General features: G+C 42.9%; 1 protein-coding gene across 2 annotated transcripts in view; it reads left to right on the plus strand.

Annotated features, from left to right (window-relative positions):
- Window positions 1–13,243: 13,243 nt before the first annotated feature.
- Window positions 13,244–26,392, plus strand: part of DCX (doublecortin) — a 121,162-nt gene continuing 108,013 nt past the window's right edge. For both annotated transcript variants that reach the window (XM_044268355.1, XM_044268356.1), the window contains exons 1-2: window positions 13,244–13,286; window positions 20,814–21,197. In XM_044268355.1, the coding sequence (XP_044124290.1) occupies window positions 20,834–21,197 (364 nt within the window). In that variant the 5' untranslated portion in view covers window positions 13,244–13,286; window positions 20,814–20,833. The remainder of the gene's footprint in view (window positions 13,287–20,813; window positions 21,198–26,392) is intronic.

Below are 26,392 nucleotides of genomic sequence, written 5' to 3' on the forward strand. Positions count from 1 at the left end.
GATTTTTGATTATACATGCACTTTACTGGTGTTCAGTGGTCTGTTATATGCCGGGATGGTGTTTTTCTCTGTTCCCTACCCTCCTTTTTAACGGCAATATATGTAATATTTATTATGCAACAATAAAGTATTTTTTCATATTTGGTTGTTTAGTGGCTCTAGTTTTTCCAGTTTTTTGTTTTAAAATTCCACATTGCCTAAGAGTGATTGACGCATGAACACTGGGAAATTGGTGGGGCAGGGGGATCCTTGCTAGATTTTCAGATGTATACTCTCCTGACTAGAAGAACTTAAACATGAACTTAGGGTACTTTCACACTTGCGGCAGGACGGATCCGACAGGGTGAACAGCCTGTCGGATCCGTCCTGCCGCAAGTGTGAAAGTACCCTTAAACAGAGAGCTGAACTATGAGGTCAGGAGTACACAAACAGGATGGGTACTGGGCTAAAACACAGATGGGAACACAGACTGTATAACACAATAGAATCTCAGAAGCATAAGGTCTCCCAAACACCTGATAACAGGTAACCTCAACGCTCAGGTACCCTCTGCCTGGCGAGGATGCCTTCTATACTCATGGACCCTTAGCCATTGGCTGGGGAAGGATTTGCAGATGCTTGCACTGGCTCTTCAAGATACCACAGGTGAGTGTGTGGGTGACCTAAGGGGACAGAAACTAAATCAATGATGCCAGCAGCTTGCAGAGAACACCGGGCATAATGGTGAGCATTATGGTAAGTAGCAAGGCAGCAGTTGGCACAGAACCTAACAGTTCCCTCTCCCTTAAGCACCCTCTTCTTCGAGCTGTAATTTCTTTACAAGAGAAGCATCAACATTTTCTGCTGGTACCCAAGACTCTTCTTTCTTCATATCAAGAATGTTCTTGACTTCATAGGCATTCTTAGAATTGAACTGAAGCACAGTCACCATTTTGGCAGGGTCAATGGCATGTTGTGGTTTGCTCTCCTTGGCAGTAGGATCAAAAGATCTTAATAGGGTTATTGGCTTTAATATTTTTGCTATTTATTTTCTTCGGTGTGGACTCGGGAATCATGTCCAGAAGACAATCACATAAAATTTGAGGTAGTGGAGTGTGGTGGGTGGAGTGTGCCACTCTTTTTTATCAAAAACATCAGCAAAGTAACAATATGCTACTGGTAATTTTTGCAGGTTTAAAGATACAGGTGCAACTTGAAGAGGCTGGGCAGGAGCTAAACATTAGCTTATCCCCAGCTATGAACTTTACTGGAGCTCCAATCCAGGGCAGGATTAAGCTTACGGAGCCACGGCAGCACCAATAGAAAAGGAATAGATTTTTGAAAGTAGTCTCTGAAAGTAAAGAGATCTTCTCTTAGTCGATACCCCTACTTGCATATCCTTGTGCATGGTGACAAACTGACAACAACGGATTTCACCACCAAAAGTCTCTCCTAATGTCGACCTGGAATCTGATACTGGTCCACCACAGCCTGATGCTGGAAGCTACCTGTCGAACTGGAATAAAGGAGGGCTATCATGGTGAACCAAGTACCACCACTGTATAATGTCACTGGAAAAGACAAACGTGGACAACTCTGGATGAGATTACCTCAGTTTCCACAGTATCAAGACAGACTGTTGGCCTGTCTGCAGTTACGCTTCTCCTCTGGAATTCTTATTCTATTTACCTGCATAGGTTCTAACACGTTAGCTGGCGTGGAAGAATATGGAAACACAAGTTCCTGACACATTGGCACCAGTCAAAAGGGTCTTCTCACTTTGGCCACTTCCTTGGCATGCTTCCGGAACCGTAGGTCAATTCAGGTAGCCAAAATTATTACAGCATCTATAGAGGTTGGGATCTCCCAACCTGCCAGTTCATCTTTAATCTCAGCAGAGTGGCCCTCCCAGAAGGCAGAAACCAATGCCTCCTTATTCCAAGTCAACTTTGTAGTTGTAGTTGTTTGGAACTGGATTACATATTGGCCAATGATAAGTGAGCCTTGGCGTAACTATAGTAATGAGGAGGCCCCAGAGGAAGCACACACAGGTTCTTTAAAAATTCTCCAAAATTAGTCCCAAAAAAGTTGCAAATTCTTGCAATAGGACCATTCTTTTCTACACTGGTTTTACTAACACCAGGGCCTCTCTACCCAGATGAGAGATAATAAAGGTCACTTTGGATTGTTAAGATGGAACTGATGGGGCAACAACTCAATATGTATAGTGCACAAAGTTATGAAACTATGACAAAATTTTGTATCAACATCATAATAGGGAGTTGGGGACAATCTGGGGAAGAATCATACCAACACTGCAACTGGCAAATTAGGTTGCAGTACCACTACAGCAGTAGTCAGAGAATCCAGACAGGCAGACATATTTTGCAGATAGGCCATTATTGGCTTTTGACTTGTACATTGTTGCTCAAGCTCTTGGTAAGTTTCTGGCAGGTCCATCTGGGATGAGCCAGCTGGGTACCGGCTAGCGGGGTCCATAGCCTGGGCTTACTGTCAGGGAACAGTGAGTGTGGACCCCATGTAACAACTAATTTGGTTTGTCTTTGGGCCAAAACCTAAGGGCATTATTCCAGTGCTCCTTTGGTATTCCAGTGATCCTCTGTACAAGGATCTGGAGTTCACTTTAGGTTAGCAACCACACCATTACCTCTTTGGATAGTCCCAGTATAGGTGGCAGATGACCCACTGGGGTCAGGGACTCTGGCACAAGCACGAGAACCTCTAGGCACAGAAAAAACCCTAAAACCCACAGGTACGGTCTGAACAGTCACTTATACTGATTATGCGGTTTTTCACAGAACTTGTCTGTTGTAAACTTGGCTAGATTGCTGAGACACAGGGAAACTACATCACAATCACCAAAACAGTCTGGACCTTCTCTTATAGTGGAACTGCAGATAATGGCAACACAGAACTGAAGACTCTAGGAGAGCATGAGGACAGGGTAGTGATGGATACAGAACCGAGTAAGACCGGCACTAACATTGTAGCACAGACAGGCAGAGAGACTAGGAGAACTTAAACAAGAAATTAAACAGAAGGCTGAACTCTGAGGTCAGGAGTATTCAGGCAGGTTGGATACTTGGCAGGAAAACAGATGGGATAATGCAATAAAACCACAGAAGCACTAAATCTTCAAAACACCATTGCTGGTGACAGGGAACCCTAAAAATTAGGCATCCTCTGTCTGGAGGGGGTGCCTTATATACCCAGGGACCCTCAGCCATTGGCTGTGGAAGGATTTGCAGATGTGCACACTTTTCCTTTAAGAGGCATCAAATGACTGCGTTCATGCCCCAAGGAGACAAGGACTAGAGCAATGGAGACAGCAGCTTGCAGAGGACACTGGGCAGCATAGTGAGTAGCAGGGCAGCAGAGCTAATAAAGTGTCAGCCTATTATAAGGTTCAGTGGCCAGAATGAAAATTGCTATATATCAGTTTTTTTAAAATAAAGAATGAGACCCAGAGAATGAAAAATAATGAGAAAAAAAACTCTTTAAACAATGTTTAACATACTGTATAAACGTGATTTAGACAGTAGGTAATTTTCTGATGAGACATTCCCTTTTAAGGGGTTGTCTTGCCTCCTCTGTCCAGAGCGGCAGGTTCAGACTTTGGGTGCTCTAGGGGGAGGTGCCTGCTAACATGAGCGGCAGCACACGCCAGTGGCGCTGGGATGCTGTAAGTTCCTCACCTGGCCTGTACTTCCACGCTCCTGAGGCTGCTAATGATTCATCAGCAGCCTCGGTAAACTCAGCAGACGGATAGCTGGGAGGCGCAGCACTGTGGCAGCAACATACCACATATGAGGTAAATGGCAAAAGGCACTTCAAACTTAGGCAATACAAGGTGACCCGGGACCAGGGACTATGCATGCTCACTCCCACTATCCCAGCCACCAGAAAGGCTGGCTTTGTTTCTTTTCACAGCGCAAGCGCATCCACCACTGTGCATTGCAGGTGGCTGTATCCCCTAGAGATGAGCAGTTTATAATAACAGGGAAAATATGCGGAGACGTAAGAACAGGAGGCATTATGGTGACATACAGTATATTGATAAGTTACTTGTGTTAGTTTATTACACAACATAAGTATCACATCATAAGAAGAGACAAGCCCTTTAAGTCTGTTTAGGTGTGTACTTGCATTAATAGTACAGTGGGAAAGTAGCTGCATAAGACCCACACAGCCTGCCATAGTGCTATATATATTTATATTATTTTATTGCAGACATTGCCTGCCATATTGCTATATATATATTTTTATTACAGACACGGACCATGACATAGTGCTAAATATTTACACTGACATGAAATCTGACTTACACATTTAAGCAGACAGTAACATATTTAGCATGTTCTGATGGCGTTCAGTTTGCTTATGAGTGGTATTGGTAACGGTAGTAGAAGAAGTTATTTCCTTGATTTATGTGCATTTATGGTACAGCCTAAGTAATCCATAAAGGTTTTCTTAATGTAAGGTATGGAATAAACTGAGCATTGTTTTTCTCCTTTTCCAGAATTTCCCATAAATTTCACTGGAAACTGACAACATATTAAGTTTCCACCAGGAATTGGGAGTCCTCGCTGTTGGGATCAGGGGTAGACTCGGAACTTAATGTGGCCCTGGAAAAAAACTAAAAGCGACCCCATGTTGTAGGTGGGTCCAATTTTAAAGAAGACAGGGCTAACATAAGTAGGTGGGACTAGCGCAACTAGTTTTGTAGGAATGCCAAGTAGGGTAGTGTGTCCTAAATGTCTCTTTATGTGTGTCACGGAACTCCTACCTGGATACCGCTGGACCCCAGGCTTTGGCTCCAAAGCATTAGAAAGTGTGAATAATTGAGGGATTTGAAAGAATAACTTGAGTCTATGTGCACATGTGAGGCCTGGGCTATATCAGCCAGGCTTGGGTGGGGCTCAGAGCTCTCTCCCTCCTCCCATTGTAAGCATGGCTGCATGCTAGAGGTAACTGGGAGTTTGCTGTGAGTCAGACCTTGCGCTCCTGTAATTTGCCCACTGGCTCCTGGTATTGCCCATACGGCACAGGCAAGTTTAGCATTAGGTCCCGGGCTACTTGAGAAACCTTGGTGCAGTGCTTGGGCTCAGACATGTTCTCCACAGTAGGATCTGTTGGCTAATCTCTCAATTTTACATCAGTATGAGGGTTTAGTAAGACCGCAGAGTGTACCTGTCTTTGTTTAAGTTATTGTTATTTTGTTCTATTGTTTATCACATCCACACATTTGCTATCCTGTGTAGGATGTCTATTGTGGTACTTATGGTCCACTGCGGGCATCCTCCATTGTATGCATTTGTGCTAGGGATTGCTATTAGCAGCGGACCACAAGTGCAGGATCTGCCCCCCCCCCCTCCTCCGGTATAGATGCACTACTGCATGTGGGATTGAGCACTTCCTGCTTTTCATCACCACGCCAATTTGTAGTTTATATATAGAATTGTTTGGAGGTGTAAAAACTCCTAGTCTGAATGTGCTTTTATTTCCATCTAGAGGCAACATTCTGGTGCACATGTGAGGCCCGGGCTATATCAGCCAGTCTTGGGTGGGGCTCAGAGCTCTCTCCCTCCTCCCATCGTAAGCATGGCTGCATGCTGGAGGTAACTGGGAGTTTGCTGTGAGTCAGACCTTGCACTCCTGTAATTTTCCCACTGGCTCCTGGTATTGCCCATACGGCACAGGTAGGTTTAGCGTTAGGTCCCGAACTACTTGGGAAACCTTGGCGTGGTGCTCGGGCTCAGACATGTCCTCCACAGTAGGATATGTTGGCTAATCTCTCAATTTTACATCAGTATGAGGGTTTAGTAAGACCACAGAGTGCACCTGCCTTTGTATAAGTTATTGTTATTACAGCCTAAGCAATCCATAATGTTTACGGTTTTCTTAATGTAAGGTATGGAATAAACTGAGCATTGTTTCTCTCCTTTTCCAGCATTTCCCATCAATTTCTCTGCAAACTGACAACATATTAAAGGGCTTCTGTCTCCCCCCAAACACCAATTTTCAGTTTTTGACTTAATATATTTGCTAATGTAAGCAGATTCCATATATACCCCTCTTGCATCGGTCTGTGCAGTAATTTTAGTAAAAAAAATACTTTTGTGATATGTAAATTTCTTCACTACCAGTAAGTTGGGCGGACTTGCTGGTAGCCGCCGCATCCTCTGTCTGAAAAAAACGCCCCCTCCTCCACTTGATTGACAGGGCCAGCGAGCGTTCTCTTTCTCTCACTGGCCCTGCCTGCAGCTCAAATCCCGTGCCTGCACCGTACCGGTCCTCATTTGGCGCAGGCGCTCTGAGAGAAGGACGCTCGCTTGGCCGCTCCTTCCTCAGTGCGCCTGTGCCGATGACATCAGCCCTACACTCGGAAGAGAAGCCCTTTAAGTTTCCACCAGGAATTGGGAGTCCTCGCTGTTGGGATCAGGGGTAGACTAGGAACTTAATGTGGCCCTGGAAAAAATAAATAAAAGCGACCCCATGTTGTAGGTGGGTCCAGGAACCCTCCTATCGCATCCCAGGTTTTGTAGGAATGCCGAGTGGGTCATGGAGCTCCTACCTGGATACTGCTGGACCACAGGCTTGGCTCTGAAGCATTAGAAAGTGTGAATAATTGAGGGACTTGAAAGAATAACTTTAGACCTTGAGATGAAGTTCAATTGCAGCTTTACTTGAATAAACGTTTCTTCAAACAGTTTTTAGTCTTTGTCTTGGTTCCAGCAGGCTTTAGCATAAACTGGCAGGCAAACTGAACTCTGCTTTCTCCTTCTCTCTGCTGTACTGATAGGCTAGCTTAGTAACTTTGATTCCTCATTATGCTGCACTCCACTCTTTAGTTTGACTTAGTTTCGGCCAAGAAATAGGTTAATGTCCTGTCAGTTACTGAGGCTTTGTCATGGATGAGATTTGCAGATAGCTGGAACTTATAAATAAACAAGCGACTGGCTTGATCCCAAACTAAGGAGCTATTAGGTGAGTCTTATAAAATCCTGTGCTCTCCCTCACTTCTATGCACATACAAGGGTCTTGATGGTAGACGATTGCATGCCCACGTACCTAAGCCTGTGTGACACCTGAAAACCCTATAATAGTGAGGGGACACGACCACCGGCTCCCTGCACTTAATACGGAGGGAGTCAAGGTCACCTAGAATCAACAAAGCAAGCAAACACAATAAAGTAAAGGACTTATCTGAGCAAACAGCAGACGCAGCCTCCAGCAGTGAACACTTCATCCAGGAAGTAGTATAAACCGCAAATTGAGCCAGTATGGGAGGGAATATAAAGGAAGACGATTATGTATAAATAAGTGACACCTGGCAGAAGGAAAGGAGATGAGAAAGTGAAACCAAAACAAAGAACATCATACAAGAGGTGGAGAAGAACGTCTGCCAGACCTTCTCACAGAAGAGGCAGTGAGAGTACCCCTCCCTCTACGAGTGGACTCCGGACACTCAGAGCCCACCTTCTCAGGATGAGACCTATGGAAAGCCCTGATGAGACGAGTGGCCTCAATGTCCGCCACTGGGACCCACATCCTCTCCTCAGGCCCATAACCCTCCCAATGAACGAGGTACTGCAGAGAACCACGGATAATGCGAGAATCCACAATTCTAGAGACCTGAAATTCAAGATTACCATCAACAATAATCGGAGGAGGAGGCAAAGAGGAGGGTACAGTGGGTTGGACATAAGGTTTTAATAGGGACTTCTGAAAAACATTATGGATCTTCCAAGTCTGAGGAAGATCAAGACGGAAGGCGACAGGATTGATGACGGATAAGATCTTGTAAGGGCCAATAAACTTAGGACCCAACTTCCAGGAAGGAACCTTCAGTTTGATATTCTTTGTGGACAACCACACCAGATCACCCACATTCAGGTCCGGACCAGGCACACGTCTCTTATCCGCCACACGCTTATATCTCTCACTCATCCTCTTTAGATTACCCTGAATCTTTTGCCAAATAAATGACAAAGACGAGGAAAATCTCTCCTCATCAGGTAAACCAGAAGACCCCTCTCCAGACAATGTCCCAAATTGCGGATGAAACCCATATGCACCCAATTTTTTTGACTTATCAGAGGACTCCTGGCGACGTTTATATGAAGCAAACTCAGCATGGGACAAAAAAGAATACCAATCCTCCTGATTCTCCGCCACAAAACAGCGCAGATATGTCACCAGATTCTGATTGACACGTTCGGTCTGACCATTTGAACCCTAACCCCCAAGCGAGAACAGAAAGTCTTCCAGAATCTGGAAACAAACTGCGTGCCCCTATCAGAAACTATGTCTGAAGGGATGCCATGCAATTTAACAATATGATCAACAAACGCTTGCGCCAGCGTCTTAGCATTGGGTAACCCAGGAAAGGGAATGAAGTGCCATTTTGCTAAAACGGTCCACTACCACCAGAATCACAGTCTTCCCCGCAGAACGAGGCAGGTCCGTAATGAAGTCCATGGACAGATATGTCCAAGGACGGGAAGGAATGGGTAACTGGAGGAGAGAACCCGATGGCCGTGAATGAGGGACCTTGGCACGAGCGCAGGTCTCAGCAGGCTGCCACAAAACCCTCAACCATCTTACGAAGAGCCGGCCACCAGAATCTCCGAGCAATGAGATCCACAGTGGCTCTACTCCCTGGGTGCCCAGCAAGGACAGTATTGTGGTGCTCCTTAAAATCCTTGTGTCGTAAAGCGAGAGGCACAAACAACCTCCCAGGAGGACAAAGATCAGAAGCCTCTGTCTGGGCTGCCTGAACCTCTGACTCCAAATCAGGATAAAGAGCCAAAATAGGACCCGGGTCTTCAAAGTTCCCCCTCCCGGAAAACAACGTGACAGGGCATCAGCCATCACATTTTTAACCCCAGGGCGGAACGTAACCACAAAATTAAACCTAGAAAAGAACAAAGACCATCTGGCCTGTCTCGGGTTCAGACACTTGGCTGATTCCAAGTAGGTAAACACGGTAATAGGGTGTCTGGCTCCCTCTAACCAATGGCGCCATTCCTCAAAAGCTAATTTGATGGCCAACAACTCCCTATCTCCCACATCGTAATTTCTCTCTGCAGATGATATTTTCCTTGAGAAAAAGGCACACGGTCGCCATTTGGCAGGAGAGGGACCCTGAGACAAGACCGCACCCACACCCACCTCAGAAGCATCCACCTCAACAATAAAAGGTAGAGAGACATCAGGTTGTACCAAAATGGGAGCGGAAGCAAAACTCTCTTTAATAGTAGAAAAGGCTTTAAGTGCATCTACCGACCACGAGGAAAAATCCACCCCCTTTTTACTCATATCAGTGAGTGGCTTAACAACAGAGGAATAATTCAAAATGAACATTCTGTAATAGTTGGCAAAACCCAAAAACCGCATCAGTGCCTTTTGATTCTCAGGAAGCTCCCAATCAAGCACAGCGCGGACCTTCTCAGGGTCCATCCAAAAACCAGAAGCGGATAGAAGAAAACAAGAAATTGAATCCCTGGAACCGCAAACACACCTTTTTCCAGTTTAGCGTACAATTTATTCTCCCGCAGAATCAGCAAGACTTGACATAGGTGGTCCCAATGAGTCTTGAAATCAGGACAAAAAAATCTAAATGTCATCTAGATACACCAGTACAAATTTCCCCATTAAATGATAAAAAATGCTGTTCACAAAATGTTGGAAGACGGCCGGAGTATTCATCAAACCAAAGGGCATAACCAAATCTTCAAAATGACCCTCAGGGGTATTGAAAGCCATCTTCCATTCGTCCCCTTGCCTGAGCCTGACTAGGTTGTATGCCCCTCTTAAATCCAACTTAGAAAAAACTTTAGCCCCAACAATCTGGTTAAACAGGTACGGGATCAGAGGAAGCGGATATGGGTCACGAATCGTGATACGGTTCAGCTCCCTGAAATCCAGACAACGTCTTAAAGAAGCATCTTTTTTCTTAGCTAAAAAAAAAAAACTGCGGCAACAGGTGACTTCGAGGGGCAGTTCACCTGGGTACCGCTCAGGAGAGTAAAGTATATGCAAAGAAGGGGAGCAGTAACGTTTTAAAACTTAGCTTTTAATGTGTCTATTCTCCCAAGGAGGGAGTAAAAGACCCCTTACAAACAGAAAACACAGAAAGACAGACAAGACCCCTGGAGAGTTGCGCCACGCGTGTAGCGCTGTGCACCATCCCAGGTGTCGTCCTCCCTAGGCCTATGGTGGTTAACACAAGGGCCTATGTTGGGGGGACCATTTGATCTCTAGTATCTAAAACCTATGAGATGGTAGGGAATCAAGTAATCAAGAAATGGAAAGGTCTTACCAGTTCTTGAGAAGGCCTCACTTGAATAACCACATGTAGTGGGTTAATACCTAATGGTATTGAACCTAATATCTTCACCGGCCTTGATATTCAGCACCCTACCCTTAGTCACCCTGTTATAGGGTCACCTAGGGATTCCGTATCAGGGCAAGGTTCCGGACGGGGCCACCCCTTGCGGGGCACGGACCCCGTGTTAGGTCACTAGGGCCAGGTTAGGTCAAGTAGGGAGGTATCAGGCTCAGTTTCTATCTTGAGGCTACTCTGATATCCGGCCGTCTGGATACCTCGGATGTTTATTTTCCTCAACCTATGGACATCTGATGAAGTACCTACCTGCTCCCTGCGACCTCCTCCTGTATTAACCCACTACATGTGGTTATTCAAGTGAGGCCTTCTCAAGAACTGGTAAGACCTTTCCATTTCTTGATTACTTGATTCCATACTATCTCATAGGTTTTAGATACTAGGGATCAAATGGTCCCCCCAACATAGGCCCTTGTGTTAACCACCATAGGCCTAGGGAGGACGACACCTGGGTTGGTGCACAGCGCTACACGCGCGGCGCAACTCTCCAGGGGTCTTGTCTGTCTTTCTGTGTTTTCTGTTTGTAAGGGGTCTTTTACTCCCTCCTTGGGAGAATAGACACATTAAAAGCTAAGTTTTAAAACGTTACTGCTCCCCTTCTTTGCATATAGTGATGAATGTAATGTTCATCCACATACCTATTTAGTACTGGTACTGGGGGGTATACTGTGCAGTATATGTTTTCTTTACTCGTGAGGCCCAAGCTTGAGAAACAGCCCAAGGCCCTTGGGTCACTTAAAGGGGTTGTCCGGGTTCAGACACACCTCCATTTTCACCCAGGCAGACCCCTTGACTTGAGCATCGGAGCAGTTCATGCTCCGATGCTCTCCTTTGCCCTGCGCTAAATCGCGCAGGGCAAAGGCATTTTCAGGAGTTGCGGTGACGAACCGGGCTCTCCATGGGGCTCCCAGGAAGCCCGGTGACGTCACCGGCACTAATGGGCGGGCTTTAGCGCTGCTCTAGCCAGTAAAGCGGGTAGGGCAGCGCTAAAGCACGCCCATCAGTGCCGGTGACGTCACCGATTACACTTCCGGGCAGAAGCTTCCGCCCGGCAGTGTGTTATTGTAAACAAAAGAACCCGGGTTCTGCGCGGTCTAGCGCAGGGCAAGGGAGCGCATCGGAGCATAAGATGCTAGCATCAGGGGGGCTGCCTGGGTGAAAATATGGGTATGTCCGGGTTCAGTTCTGAACCCGGACAACCCCTTTAATCCACCCTGATCTGCATGACAAGACTTATTTGCTATTCAGTAGTTAGGGAAAATTGGGACTTCTAATAGCAAAGATTGGCTGTTACCCAGATTTCCCAGGGACAGGTGTAAATAAAAAAAATGACAGGTAAATTTTATATGTGTGTTTATTAAGAGAAGTGATCTTTACCGTAAACATATCTAATTATATGGCCTCTCACTGACCTACTGTTGTCAACTTTCCCAACAAAAAATACTGGCCAAGTTAAGCCACACCTCAAAGCAGCGGTGGCTTAACACGGGGTGTTAAGTCGCTATGTCATAATGTGGCTCCCAGTATTAATAATTCCCCTATTAGTGCCCCCAGTAATAGTATTGCCTCCATTAGTGCCCCCCAGAATTAACAATGCCCCCATTAGTTCCCTTCAGTAATATTAATGCCCCAATTAGTGCTCCCCAAAATTAATAGTTCCCCCAGTAATAGTAATGCCAGCATTAGTGCCCCTCAGTAATAATAATGTCCCCATTAGTGCCCCAACTAATAGTAATGCCTCCATTTGTGCCCCCCAGAATTAATAATGCCTCCATTGGCACCCCCAAAATTAACAGTGCCCCTATTAGTGCCCCAATAATAGTACAGTAATTGCTCCATTAGGGCCCCCCAAAATTAATAATGTGCCCATTAGTGTCCTCACATGCCCTATGAAGATGTCACATGACCTATGAAGAGGTTTAAGTGCGCTTGGAACCCTCTCAATTCTTCACATAGAAGAGGATTCCTGTTACAAGACAACCCCTTTAACATATCACAATGTGGTGGCTGTGTCTTATATAAAATTATGACATTATTTTAAGGGGTTGTCCATGTTCACAATAGGCTATCAATATCTGATCGATGGCCAATAAGCTGTTCTACATTAGTTGCAGTAGCTCTGGCGCATCTATTGCGTAGTGGACGGAGCTGGTTACTACAACGCTGCCCCCACTGAACTGAATAGAAGCAGCATTGCAGTTACCAGCTTCGTCCACTACACACGAGGACAACTCCCACTGACAAACAACTGATTGGGGGTGTCAGACCCCCGCCTAGCAGTTATTGATGTGGAAGGGCTATTATATAAATGGAAAGGACAACCCCTTTCGTTTGTAGTGGTATGGGATGGTGGCTGGAATGCACTTCCAGAACTTAGGTCGTCATAGGGTTCTATAGTCATTTATGTTCAGTTCCGTAGAGAGCGACATTATGTGGTTCACAAACAAAGCAACCCAATTGTATGAAATAGAAGATTCAGCTCTGCTACATCCGCACGTACGGTACCCTTTAATAGCAAACCAATAAACTCCACAGAAGTCTTAGGTCTCTTCTTCAGGGATGGTGCAAGCACATCTGAAGAATCACTTAGGTATACACAAAGGAAAGGGCGGTTTTATGATACTGTAAATGCATGATAAAAAAAAAAAAAGGGATGAGCCAAGGGAGTGAATTCTGGAGGCAGATTAGGAGTTTAATGTAGCAGCAGTCAAAGGGTTAAAGCAGAGCAGGAGGAGTCTGCTCATTTTAGGCACTAGGACCAGGGAGCAGACTCGCCCACCCTGGCAGGAATCCCTTGGCTTGAAGCTCAGATAACAAAGGCAGATTGGAAATAGCCTTCATTCCAGCAGCATCCTCAGCTTGTACCAGCGCTAGACCGGTGAGTACTCGCTGCTTTCCAGTAACATCCCTGCATGTGCATGTACAATGGTGGAAATGTATAAAACATCCCATGTGCCTATTGCAGCATATTGTCATTCACTGCGCGCATTCAGACGCCTGTCCTTTATCTCAATCAGCAGCCAATATCCGCAATTCACTATTAGCTATTCCTCTTAGTATTCTCAGCACGTATATTGAGCGCATTTTAATATTGTGTGGAGCAAAATTAATAGGAAGCATGGAACGGCATAGGGAAGATCTACTGAGGGCTGTCATCCCTTGTGTCACATAGGTGACAGACAGCGATCAGCTACGTGGGGTGGGAATCGTAAAGGGCGGTTGTTACGGAAACAGCGGATTTCGCCCATGAGTCGCGAAATAAGGAGCAATGGCGAAAGGTTTCAGTATATGCAATGCACGTGTATAGAAGAGAGTACATATACTGTGGTATTGCGGTGTCAAAAAAAAAACACTATATAATAACAGAAAACATTTTATACCAAATACCTAACGCAGATGAGTGAAAAAACTAAATTTTACCTAAATATTATAAAAAATGATAGTCTACGTTCACACAGGAAAGAAGGATAATAATGTAATCATTGAGACAATGAGTGCATGGAAAGGTGTGGACTTCCATTGTTAATGCTGCCATATAGTAGTGTCAATATGACCCGCAGCATGTAAGATTGGGAAGTGAAGGTCAGCGTTATTTCGTAATATATGTAGAATATGGGAGAGGCCAATTGTCATATGGGATTAACCCCTCGGTGGGTATTCTTGTATTCCATGCTGCAGATGGGATGTGTTAACAGTTGCCTTGTTCCACCCATTTTCTGCAGCATGGTGCTTAACAGGGATGTAATAGATGTGTCTGTATAAATCCACATGTACGTTTATCACACGCTCAGCCCTGCAACAATTCCCAGAGAGGATTCAGGATCGGTTATCTTTACACTATCAAATATGGGCTCAAATTGTGGACCGTGTATTTTCATAATGACATTAGGGTGCGTACCTGGCACAAAGGAATTATTTCCTTAAATTAGGCTAGCAAATCTTGATGAGTCTTTTTGCCTAGAACAGGCATGAGAGAACAAATGTGGGTGAGGGTTAAGCTGTGTCAGCTGCTGATCAATAATCCTTTGTTTTTGGGAGGTGGCCTCTCTGAACCTTTGCTATATTGGTATGCATTTCAGGAACAATAGTATTCAGGTGCATGTGTCTGGATTTGCATTATTCAATGAAGGTGGCCTTCAGAATTCATGTTCTAGATACACCCAACCTCCCCCCCCCCCCCCCCCAGCCACAATAGTACTGTGACAAAGTGACACCATACTAATTCTATCCAAATGACCTTCATAGACAAGAAGTTGACCACTCTAGGGTCTCTAAAGTGCAGGTGCCAGCTACATCTACAGTAGGCATGGTGGCCCACATCTTCTTGACTACCTGCCAGCAATCCCAATATAGAACCTTACAATCAGCCTCTCAAACCCTAACCTGGCTGTTAGCAAAAATACTAGTTGCCTTCAACTCCATAACAAATGTAGAAAAGAGAGATTTTAAGCTGAATGTCCCTTTAAACCACTCCCAACCATTGGTAATTAGAGTCCTAAAATGAGTGTGCTAACAGACAAGAAAATGAAACAGAGCACATGTTCTTCACAGTCCATCAACTATACAGTGAAACCTCTTTGAGAAGACCATCCAACATTGCACTGAGAAATAGTCTTCCAAAGGGGTTGTCCCCTCATAGAAGGTGGACAATATGCATAGTATATGGTGGAACTATCTACCACAGGAAATCTAGTTTAGATAAATGGGTGGTCTTCTCAAAGAGGTGGTCTTTAGGAGAGGTTTCACTGACCTTATATAATCAAGAACTGGATTCTGCCTGCCATCATCCTCTCCCTGGCAGCCGTGCTCAAAAGTACTAAATGTGCACCTACAATTCTTTCTCCGTATGTCTTTGACACACGTGTCCACAGAAAAGCGGGCCAATTATGGTCAGTTTCCAATTACCAGTCTACCGCTTATTAGACATTTTATATTATTTGTACTCCAAAAAACACATTTTAATTATCAAATCGCAGAGTGTAGCAAATTTTTGCTGAAAAATTTGAATTTAAATTTACATATCATATGGAAGTTCAAGTGTTTCAACTCTGGTGTAAAGCCTGTCCATAGAATGTAGAAACATGTGTCTCATATTGTTGAATTATTGTATGGATAGGCCATCAATATAAACCACTTTAAGCTGTCCATAATCATTAAACGTTGGTGGTTTAACTGCTCTGCCACTTTGGATTTCATTGGCTCTTCTCAGCTGTCCAAGGTTCGGGAGTACAGATCCATAGGAAGTATATGGCATCCGTACTCCTGACAATCAGGGAGCCAAGCAACACCAATGAAAACTGATGAGCTTCGTTTTTTTACAACGGTTTATGTAGGTAACGGTAGCCTTTAAGCCATGAAGATTGAAATAATGCAGTCTATATTGGTGGAAGATGAAGCAGAATCTGGACTACAATAAAATATTTTTGACCTATAGCTATAAATTTGTCAGAAATACGTGGCCATGAAAGATAAAAGCTTGCCACTACACAGAATATTTTTAATACGAGCATCTGAATCATGCCATAAAGGGGTTGTCCAGTGGTGGAAACTCTTTATAAAGGCCTCAAAGTGAGGTAAAAAAAAATAAAAGAAGAGATACTCATCCTCCTCAATCCCATGCCACTTCTGTTCTGATGCTTCCTGGTCTGCTCTTAACATTCAGGAAATGCCTTGAGATGCCTGCTCACCCAATCACTTGCTGAGGTGGGTCAGTGCTGTGGCCAGTGATTTTCTGAGTAGGCATCTCCAGGCTTTTCTTGTGTGTTGAGATGAAACCAGTACAGACCAGTGGTGACCCGATAAGCATGGGAACAGAAGTAGTGGAGGATTGGTGAGGGTGAGTAGCTCTTCTTTATCATTTTTACCCCACTTCAACCCTGGTTTATCAAGTCTTGTGTGTGCTGTGCCAGTCTTGATAGGGCCTGCATTGCCGGAGGAGGCATACAATTTATAAATGACATGTCTCCTCTGGCAGTCCATGTGCCAAACTGAAATTTGATTTCCATCATTATGTATGCCAGTTTCTGCTGTACATAATGATGAATGTGGCATGGCTGATGGCCTTATTCACACCCCACCCTCTCCACGCCCCTTTTTCGGAAACTGGCAAGGGCCTCGTAAAAATACCAGTTGCGACAAGAAAATCGCGATGGAATTCAAAAAGTCACAAAACTGGGTTCTGTGCCTTTTTAACACCAGAAAACTGGGGAAGAGTGAATGATAAATTCCCCCTTTTTTGTATTGGATTTCCTTTATTGTTTATTTGACAGAAAAGCTCAGTAGGTTTTTTGCTTCATTTATGTGTATAAATTAAGGCATCATAAGTCCGTACAATTGGGCCATACAAGCAATGCGCCGCCATCACTGTAATAAATAATCCCCATTGTTAGGCAGGGAACTTAGTTTTTTCCTCTAAAATTAGTCATGTAATCCCGATTCGTCCAGTATCATGTTAGATTTAGACGGGTTCTGTAATCCCGTCTGAATGTCCTCTCTCACACGATGCCTTGGCTGGCAGCTTTGCCTTTAGCCATCCGACTTGCAGGACATGCCATGTGATAATTGGCTTTCTTGTTGCATCTCTCAGCCATGGCAACTGATTCTTTTGTGCAGACTAAGGCTGCGGCAGTATCAAATAGATGACATCATGCCACATGTGCTGAGAATGTCTTTTATAGTTAGGAATTGTGGTCGCTCGTGAAAAATGAAACGGATTCGTGAAGATGACTCATGGGAAGGACTGTAAACTGAGCTTGATAAAAGCATTTTTATAGGCAAACTTTAAAACAATGCTCTAAAGAAGAGAAGGCCTGGGATTAAAGAATAGAAATGACAATGTGCTAGTAATCGCACTTCTGCCATAATCCATACGGGGTAAGACTCTGCCCATCAACTGCTTACATTGTACAAAATAATAATAATAATAAAAATATTTATTTATATAGCGCCACCACATTCCTCAGCGCTTTACATTCCAGCATTTCAGATCATACTCTTAATATAGAACAGATAATATATCAAGTATACCGTCAATCTACTAATGTTATACAGCATGATTGGATATTTTTATGGAACTGTTGTGGTTCTGTGGATATAAAAAGTCTACACACCCCTGTTAAAATGTCAGGTTTCTGTGTTGTAACAAAAATGAGACAAAAGTTAAATCATTTCAGAACTTTTTCCACCTTTAATGTGACCTATAAACTGTACAACTCAATTGAAAAACAAACTGAAATCTTTTAGGTGGAGGGAAGAAAACAAAAGAAACTAAAATAATGTGGTTGCATAAGTGTGCACACCCTCTTATAACTGGGGATGTAGCTGTGTTCAGAATTAAGCAATCACATTCAAAATCATGTTGAATAGGAGTCGGCATACACCTGCCATCATTTAAAGTGCCTGTGATTAACCCCAAATAAAGTTCAGCCGCTCTAGTTGGTCTTTCCTGAAATTTTCTTAGTCGCATCCCACAGCAAAAGCCATGGTCCACAGAGAGCTTCCAAAGCATCAGAGGGATCTCATTGTTAAAAGGTATCAGTCAGGAGAAGGGTACAAAAGAATTTCCAAGGCATTAGATATTCCATGGAACACAGTGAAGACAGTCATCATCAAGTGGAGAAAATATGGCACAACAGTGGCATTACCAAGAACTGGACGTCTCTCCAAAATTGATGAAAAGACGAGACAAAAACTGGTCTGGGAGGCTACCAAGAGGCCTACAGCAACATTAAAGGAGCTGCAGGAATATCTGGCAAGTACTAGCTGTGTGGTACATGTGACAGCAATCTCCCGTATTCTTCATATGTCTGGGCTATGGGGTAGAGTAGCAAGACGAAAGCCTTTTCTTACGAAGAAAAACATCCAAGCCAGGCTACATTTTGCAAAAACACATCTGTAGTCTCCCAAAAGCATGTGGGAAAAGGTGTTATGGTCTGATGAAACCAAGGTTGAACTTTTTGGCCATAATTCCAAAAGATATGTTTGGCCCAAAAACAACACTGCATATCACAAAAAAAACACCATACCCACAGTGAAGCATGGTGGTGGCAGCATCGTGCTTTGGGGCTTTTTTTCTTCAGCTGGAATGGGGGCCTTAGTTAAGCTAGAGAAAATTATGAATAGTTCCAAATACCAGTCAATATTGGCACAAAACCTTCAGGCTTCTGCTAGAAAGCTGAACATGAAGAGGAACTTCATCTTTCACCATGACAACGACCCAAAGCATACATCCAAATCAGCAAAGGAATGGCTTCACCAGAAGAAGATTAAAACTTTGGAATGGCCCAGCCAGAACCCAGACCTTAATCCGATTGAAAATCTGTGGGGTGATCTGAAGAGGGCTGTGCACAGGAGATGCCCTCACAATCTGACAGATTTGGAGGGTTTTGCAAAGAAGAGTGGGCAAATCTTGCCAAGTCAAAATGTACCATGCTGATTGACTCATACCCCAAAAGACTGAGTGCTCTAATAAAACCAAAAGGTACTTCAACAAAGTATTAGTTTAAGGGTGTGCACACTTATGCAACCATATTATTTTATTTTTATATTTTTTCTTCCCTCTACCTAAAAGATTTCAGTTTGTTTTTCAATTGAGTTGTACAGTTTATAGGTCACATTAAAGGAGGAAAAAAGTTCTGAAATGATTTAACTTTTGTCTCATTTTTGTTACAACACAGAAACCTGACATTTTAACAGGGGTGTGTAGACCTTTTATATCCACTGTGTATTTGTATGTGTATGTGTGTGTGTGTGTGTGTATATATATATATATATATATATATATATATATATATATATTTAATATTTTATATCATCTGAATGTAAGATTTGGTATGCCCATTAAATTCCTGGCAGCTAACACGTGCTGTCAGCTGTCTGTCATGGTGAAAGAGCAGGCGTGTCTTACACAAATGTATCACATTCCATCAAGTCCTTAAATACGGCATGCCAAAAAGGGTTGTATACCTTCAGATTACTTTTTGAATGGGTTGCATTACTTACCCACTGCACTTATACTATTAGATTTACAAATGTGAGAAACCATACAAAAATATCAGATACCGGCCCAAAACCCAAATTCCCACAATTTCCTGAATACTTCTACCGAATGCAGTTCTGTACCAATCTGTACTCTGACTGACTGGGCCTTGCATTAAAAAATGTCCATCTTAACCAGGCATGCTCAACGTGCGGCCCTCCAACTGTTGCAAAACTACAACTCCCATCATTCCCTGACAGCCTACAGCTATCATCCTACAGAAGGGCATTGTGGGATTTGTAGTTTTACAACAGCTGGAGGGCCGCAGGTTGAGCATCCCTGCTCTAAAGGAAAGGCAATGGGAGTTACATTTTACCCAACTCTACAATCGGTGTGGGGGGAAAATGTAAGGGTCATTTTAAAATATGCTTTTTTGAGGTAGATTAAGGGAAAAAATGATTAAAACATGGCAGACATTTCTCTGTTTATGTCATAAAATGCTGCAGGAAGGCGTGTTCATTTCTTAAGACAAACCACTGCACAACATTTTCTACACAAAAAAACTGGTTTATTTTATCTTTATATGGTGTATCAATGAAAATATGCATTTGTATTATATGGAGTCTTTCAGAAGTTTTTTTATACACAATAAAAGCACACAGAGCTATGGGGACTGGGTATTGCGGGTGTGCTAGTGACCATCTAGCAACCCATATCCTGAGCTCTATACACAAAGACCCGGTGACAGGTTCCCTTTAAGGAACCGAACCTAGCAGAATTAAAGTTCATGTTCACTCTACTCCTGTACTGATGATAAAAGCTCCACAAAGGGTATGTTTGTACTGTGGTTGTCAGCCCTTACCTAGTGCTGTCAGCTGGTCAGCATGGTCAAAACTGCTCACAGGCCCCTTTAAATTTGGCTTATGTTGTATGTCTGGTAATGTATAGTACATACATTAAATTCACAGACACCACACACATAATCGTTGGAGAAATTACATTTTTATTGTTTACTTAATACTGTAGATACTAATTTAAATGTCACAAGAATTCCACCTTGTCTTTTTCTGTGGTTCTTTTAATTAATCCTATAAAATTCTATTTAAGACTTGAATCCTCAGACAAAGTGCCACCTTTGCAGCAATAAACTAAGCTCATTAATCTTCAAGGACCAGACAAAGCCCTGAATTTTCATGGGCTCAGGTGTTACGGCTGCTGTTTGTCTCAATTAGCAATCCCTGCTTTCCACCATGCCTCAGTTGAATTCACTTTTGGTATAAATTATTCACAAACTTTGAGTAACATGAGAATGTGCCAGTAACAAGTAAAAGGAATTATTAATGTTACAAGGGGATTGCCCTGTTTTGTAGCATCTCTGGGCGAAACATGGGAGAAACATTCTCATCTCTGCATGAATGACTTTTCTAGGTCTCCAGAGGCACCCAGACATGGAGCTCGAATTTGGTCACTTTGATGAAAGGGATAAGACTTCCAGGAATGCACGAACATCTCGAATGAATGGATTGCCCAGTCCTACACACAGTGCCCACTGCAGTTTTTATAGAACCCGCACTTTGCAAGCTCTCAGCAACGAAAAGAAAGCCAAAAAGGTCCGGTTCTACCGTAATGGGGATCGATATTTCAAGGGAATAGTCTATGCTGTGTCTCCCGACCGGTTCCGAAGTTTTGATGCCCTTCTGGCTGACCTGACCAGGTCCCTCTCTGATAATATTAATTTGCCCCAGGGTGTACGCTACATCTACACCATTGATGGAATGAACAAAATCTCCAGTATGGATGAACTTGAGGAAGGTAGGTTTCACATTTTCTAACATTTTTATGAGTTATATAGAAATGTAATATTTTTGCTGAAATATGTTTTATCAGCATCTAGGGTTTGTCCATGTCTATCACACAATATCATCATGCATATCAAGATTATGTAGATTCAAAAGAAATGCTTTAGGCAGATTTTCCACAGCAAAATGAAAATGGCAACCTCCTATTCTTTTAGAATATCATTTTATATAATATATATTTCTCCTTCTAGAAGTTTATGAATAGATTGCCAGCATTCTACAATAAAGGTCCATCTGGGTATCACCAGTAGGGTGTATCCCTGCACAGTCTGACAATATCCAATCTGTCTCCTCCAGCCAACCATGGGCACTGAGTTGAACCTTTTCTTGCAGACTGCTGGCAATTCATTCATAAGCTTTTAGAAGATATAATAGAAAATTGGCACAACATAGAGTTATATCAAAAGATGCTCCAGAATTGTTATTGCATGGGGAATACAGACCCTTCCACTTTTTTCACATTTTGTTAAGTTGCAGCCTCGTGCTAAAATAAAACCAAAGGTCTTCCCCACTAATATGAACTCAATAACCCACAATGAGAAAGCAAAAACAGAATTTTAGACATTTTTGCAAATTTAGGTAAAACTAAAATTACACGTGAACAGAGACAGGATTGTATGGAGGTTAAGATCTAGAGAAGAGTGCAAAAATATTTTGGCTGCATTAAAAGTTCCCAAGAGCACAGTGGTCTCCATAAGTCTTAAATGGAAGACATTTTGAAGAACCAGGACTCTTCCTAGAGCTGGTCGCCCCACCAAATTAAGTAATGAGGGAGAAGGGACTTGGTAATAGAGGTGATCTGGAGCACAGTGGTCACTCTGGATGAGGTCAAAAGACCCTGTGTGCAGATGGGAGAAACTGCAGCACTCCACCAGTCTGGGCTTTATGGCAGAGTGGCCAGAAAGAAGTCTCTCCTCAGTGAAAGACACATGAAAGCCCACCTGGAGTTTGCAAAAAAGCATCTGTCAGACTGCGAGAAACAAGATTCTCTGATCTGATTAAAAAAAAACATTAACACACATAATCAGTTCCATCTTTCAAGTGCCACCAGTTGTATCTACTTTTAGAAGCAGCGACTGTTAAGATGGCCATAAACATGAGTAAAAAGTTGTGGGGAACGCATCAAGCTGTAGCTGAAGGGACATGCTGCCTGAGAAAGGGCACCCTCCCGGAGCTGCTATGGAAAGGACACATCCCAAGAAAGATCACACCTCCTGAGTTCCCAGCATAAAATAAATCTTGCAATTGGTACAATGAATGCAGATATCTATGGATCCATGTGAGGTACAGGGCGTCCACCGCGATGCTAGTGAGGGTCGCCCCCCTTTGTGGCCTGCTATTGATATGCATGACAGGGAGATGTAGCGGCAGCCATGCAGGGGTCCAGAGCAATGCGGTTGCCAGGGAGCAGGTAAGTATAATCCATACAAGGGGCCCCGGCATTGGGGGGGGGGGGATTATAAAGGTTGGAAAACCCATTTAAAATTGGGGATTCAGCTCTATTATATCTATAGGTACTAATAAGTCATATAGAAGGATATACAGGAGCAGTCTTCATGAGACAACCCCTTTAATGTGTCGCCAATCAGTGGTTAATGTAATATGTCCTATTTTGGCAAAATAAAATCAACTACTATTCAAAATCAACTAATATTTCCCCAATGCCCAATGTATCATGGCGATTCTAATAGAGGCTGAGAATATATTCCAGTCATGGAAGATTTACTACTCTTTAGATGTCTCTACATTGTTTTGAATTATATAGACAAACACTGATTTCTTTGCATTGGGGCCATATACAGAACTTTGTCACATATTACATTGTTCTTTCCAGGAAACATTTAGCTTTTCTCTTTGGAGATTAGAAGCCTCTGGGCTGGATTTTATAGAGCTGGATAGGTTTGCCTTAGACAGCACTAAATGCAGGCTTTGAATTTTGGAAAACCACTTAGGGGCTTGGCATATAATGCCTAGTCTCTCCAGGAGGTCCACACTTCTCGGTGATAGATGGAGAGTACACATCACTTAAAAAGCATTAAAAGCTTATTTTAGGCAAACATAGCTGCAAAATACCCACAAATACCCTAGTGGCTTTACATCTGCGGACAGGAAATATTCTGCTATGTTTAAAGGCTATGAACACATTCAGATATATATATTTTTTTTTTTTTTTTTTTTTTTTTTTTTTTATTATTTCATTTTTGTCATTTTGGGCTAAAAATATTTTTTTTCCAGTTGGTCAGTTTTTGTTCCACAGCCTTCAGTTTCAGTGTACCTGTAAATAATCTTGCTTTCTGTTTTACAGAGCTTCTCTGACGGCTCCATGTATAGACCTTATCTCTGAACTCCTGATAGCTCATAAACTCTCATTTAAAGCTCTGAATCCGGACATATCCCCTTTTTCACCCAGGCAGCCCCTCTAAGATGAGCATCAGAGCTTTTTATGCTCCAATGCTCTCCCTTGCTCTATGCTGTATTGCGCAAGGCAAGGACTATTTTTGTTTACATTTTACAATGCTAGGCAGAGGCTTCTGCCTAGCAGTGTTGCTGGTTACATCACTGGCACTAATGGGTGGGCTTTAGCGCTTCCCTAGCCTGCTTTACAGGCTAGAGCAGCGCTAAAGCCCGCCGATATGGTGACGTCACCAGGAACACTGCTAGGTGGAGGCCTCTGTCTTGCAGAGTCCCGGTACGTCACCGGATTTGCAGAAAAAGCCCTATTCCTGTGCTATTCAGCGCAGGGCAAGGTCCCAGAGGGACTGCCTGGGTGAACAAGTGGGTATGTCCAGGTTCAGCTCTGTACCTGGACAACCCCTTTAAGCCATATTCTTATCAGTTTGATAATAATTTAGCTATTATGAGTGTATTAGAGCAGCAGCCTGACAAATGTTCTGTAAAACAGAAAGCAATATGGTTTACAGATACACTGAAAGCTCTGAACCCGGACATATCCCCTTTTTCACCCAGGCAGCCCCTCTGAAATTGAACAGAAATGGTAGATTATTCTTTTTTTTATTGGTCTTTATAAAAAATAAAATGTTTAGTCCAAAATGAGTAAAATTCAATTATTAAAAATGCTCCCAAAGGTGTTCATAGCCTTTAAACCTGAAGTCCCATCTAAGAGTCTCATCGTCTCATATATGTGTCGTACCCATATATAAAAGCCTCGGCTTTCTAAAGTTAACACCAATGCCAAACCCAGTGACAAACGTAAAAGATAAAGCTGGTGATGTAAACGCTTATGTATCATCCATTATGGGTCACTTTTGTGTGCATTTTAGCTTATTTCACTATATCCTAATGTAGGATGTTCATGAGTCACTTCTCAAGAGTGAAGACCATTAAATCAATGACTTACGGTACATTAACAAGGCTTATAAATAAAGTATATATAGGAGCTGAAAATGATGAAAAACACCATAGTAATATAATGGAATTCATAAGGAGTAAGGTAACTATACATTCAGGCCTGGATTATTGTATATGTTCTTATTGGATCAGTTTCTTTAGAACAAATGAAATGATTGATGGAAAAGGTAGAAATTCTTCATAATGCTATAGCATAAACGGAGTGAAGAGTTAGGTCCTATGGGCCAGTGTGGGGCCACAATGAGCACTGATTGACGTTAAAAAGTTATTTGGTGCTTGTTGTACAGTTTACGATCATTCATCCCCCTTATACTTTACACTGTGTCAGCAGTGTATCCCTTAGTTAGCAAGTACTATTTGGTTTAGATAAAAAGTAGTCACTGCACATGCCTACTGTATCTTAAGTCATGATGACAGGCTTTATTAAATTGTACCTATATAATAATCGTCTGATGGACTGGTCCAGTTTTGAAGTCTTCTTTACATCATTTTTAAAAACATTGCAGCGTTATCTTACTTCAGCTCATGTAACTGCTTTCTGATGGGTTCTTAATATAGGATCAGTCACTTTGCAAAATTAAATACTTTTATCTGACAAAGATCAAAGACTCAACATATTCGAGAGAATTTATGAGAGTTAGAAAATGATAGTTTGCTGAATAGCATACAGTGGATTTTATTAAGTAGATTTGACTCAATTGTGTATTAAAGGGTCACATCTCTGTCTAGAATTATGAGGCCTAACTTAACGTATAAAGTAGGGTCATAGTAACTTTGTTGTGGAGATTAGCTTCATTGGACCTCCAATCATGTCTTTCTAACCTGCAGAGAAGAAGAGCAGCTTGGGTTTTACCTTCTGCCATTGTGTAAGACTTTGTTCACATTTGCTTCACGGTTATAGAAAGCACAGTACTGGATCCTTTGCACCACAGATACCACTGGTGCCTGGCAGAGCCTCTTGACTTGGGTTGGGGTCTTTTGGGTTCCAATATGGTATCTGTCGTTTGTTGGGAAAACTAGCTCTGTATAACAGGTCTCTCCCTATCTGCATACAAATAGGGAGAGACTTGTCAACCAAGATGAGATGGAGGGGAGACACTTGGCTCTTTCAGTGTAAACCATACATCATTTCTTTGTAATTACGCAGGCAGTATGAGACTGAGAACAGGTTTCCTTTAAAGTATATCACTATTGTGGCTACACTCGGCCCAATGTACTCATAAAAAAATAACGAACTTTAGACAGAAGTGTCGGATTGCTGTAAAACTTGGCATGCAGTTATGTCTCGGGCAGATATGCAAATGATTACAGGTGTGGTCTGATTAGACGCTGGGCCTTACCACAAGAGGGCATAAAAGTGCTTCCCCGCTGCCCTCTAAAAAGCTGGCAGAGGCTACTTTTGGGTAGTGTACCTCTTGGTCAGAGATTATTGACTGCTAGGCATCCCTCTATGTTGTTCTCAAAGACATTTTGCTCAGTTGACAGACTTTGAGAGAGGGGCGCATCATTGGACTGATAGAAGCAGGATGGTCGTTTCAACAAAGTTCCCGCCATCTAGTCTGTATCGAGAGCAGTGGGCAACACACAAAGCTAACAGGCTCCAGATGACATAGACAGATCATCAGTACAGAGGATAATTTGATCCGCCAACAAGTACAAGCAGCTCCCACAGTTTTGTTGTCCATCACTTTAACTCAGTGGGTACCTTTATTACACACTCCTGTCTCTGCCCTGGCCATTTCCTGCTGCTTAGCAGAAGAACATTTAGTATCACAGCTC

Source organism: Bufo gargarizans, chromosome 9 (assembly GCF_014858855.1).
Source record: "Bufo gargarizans isolate SCDJY-AF-19 chromosome 9, ASM1485885v1, whole genome shotgun sequence".
In the NCBI taxonomy this organism is placed as follows: Eukaryota; Metazoa; Chordata; class Amphibia; order Anura; family Bufonidae; genus Bufo; species Bufo gargarizans.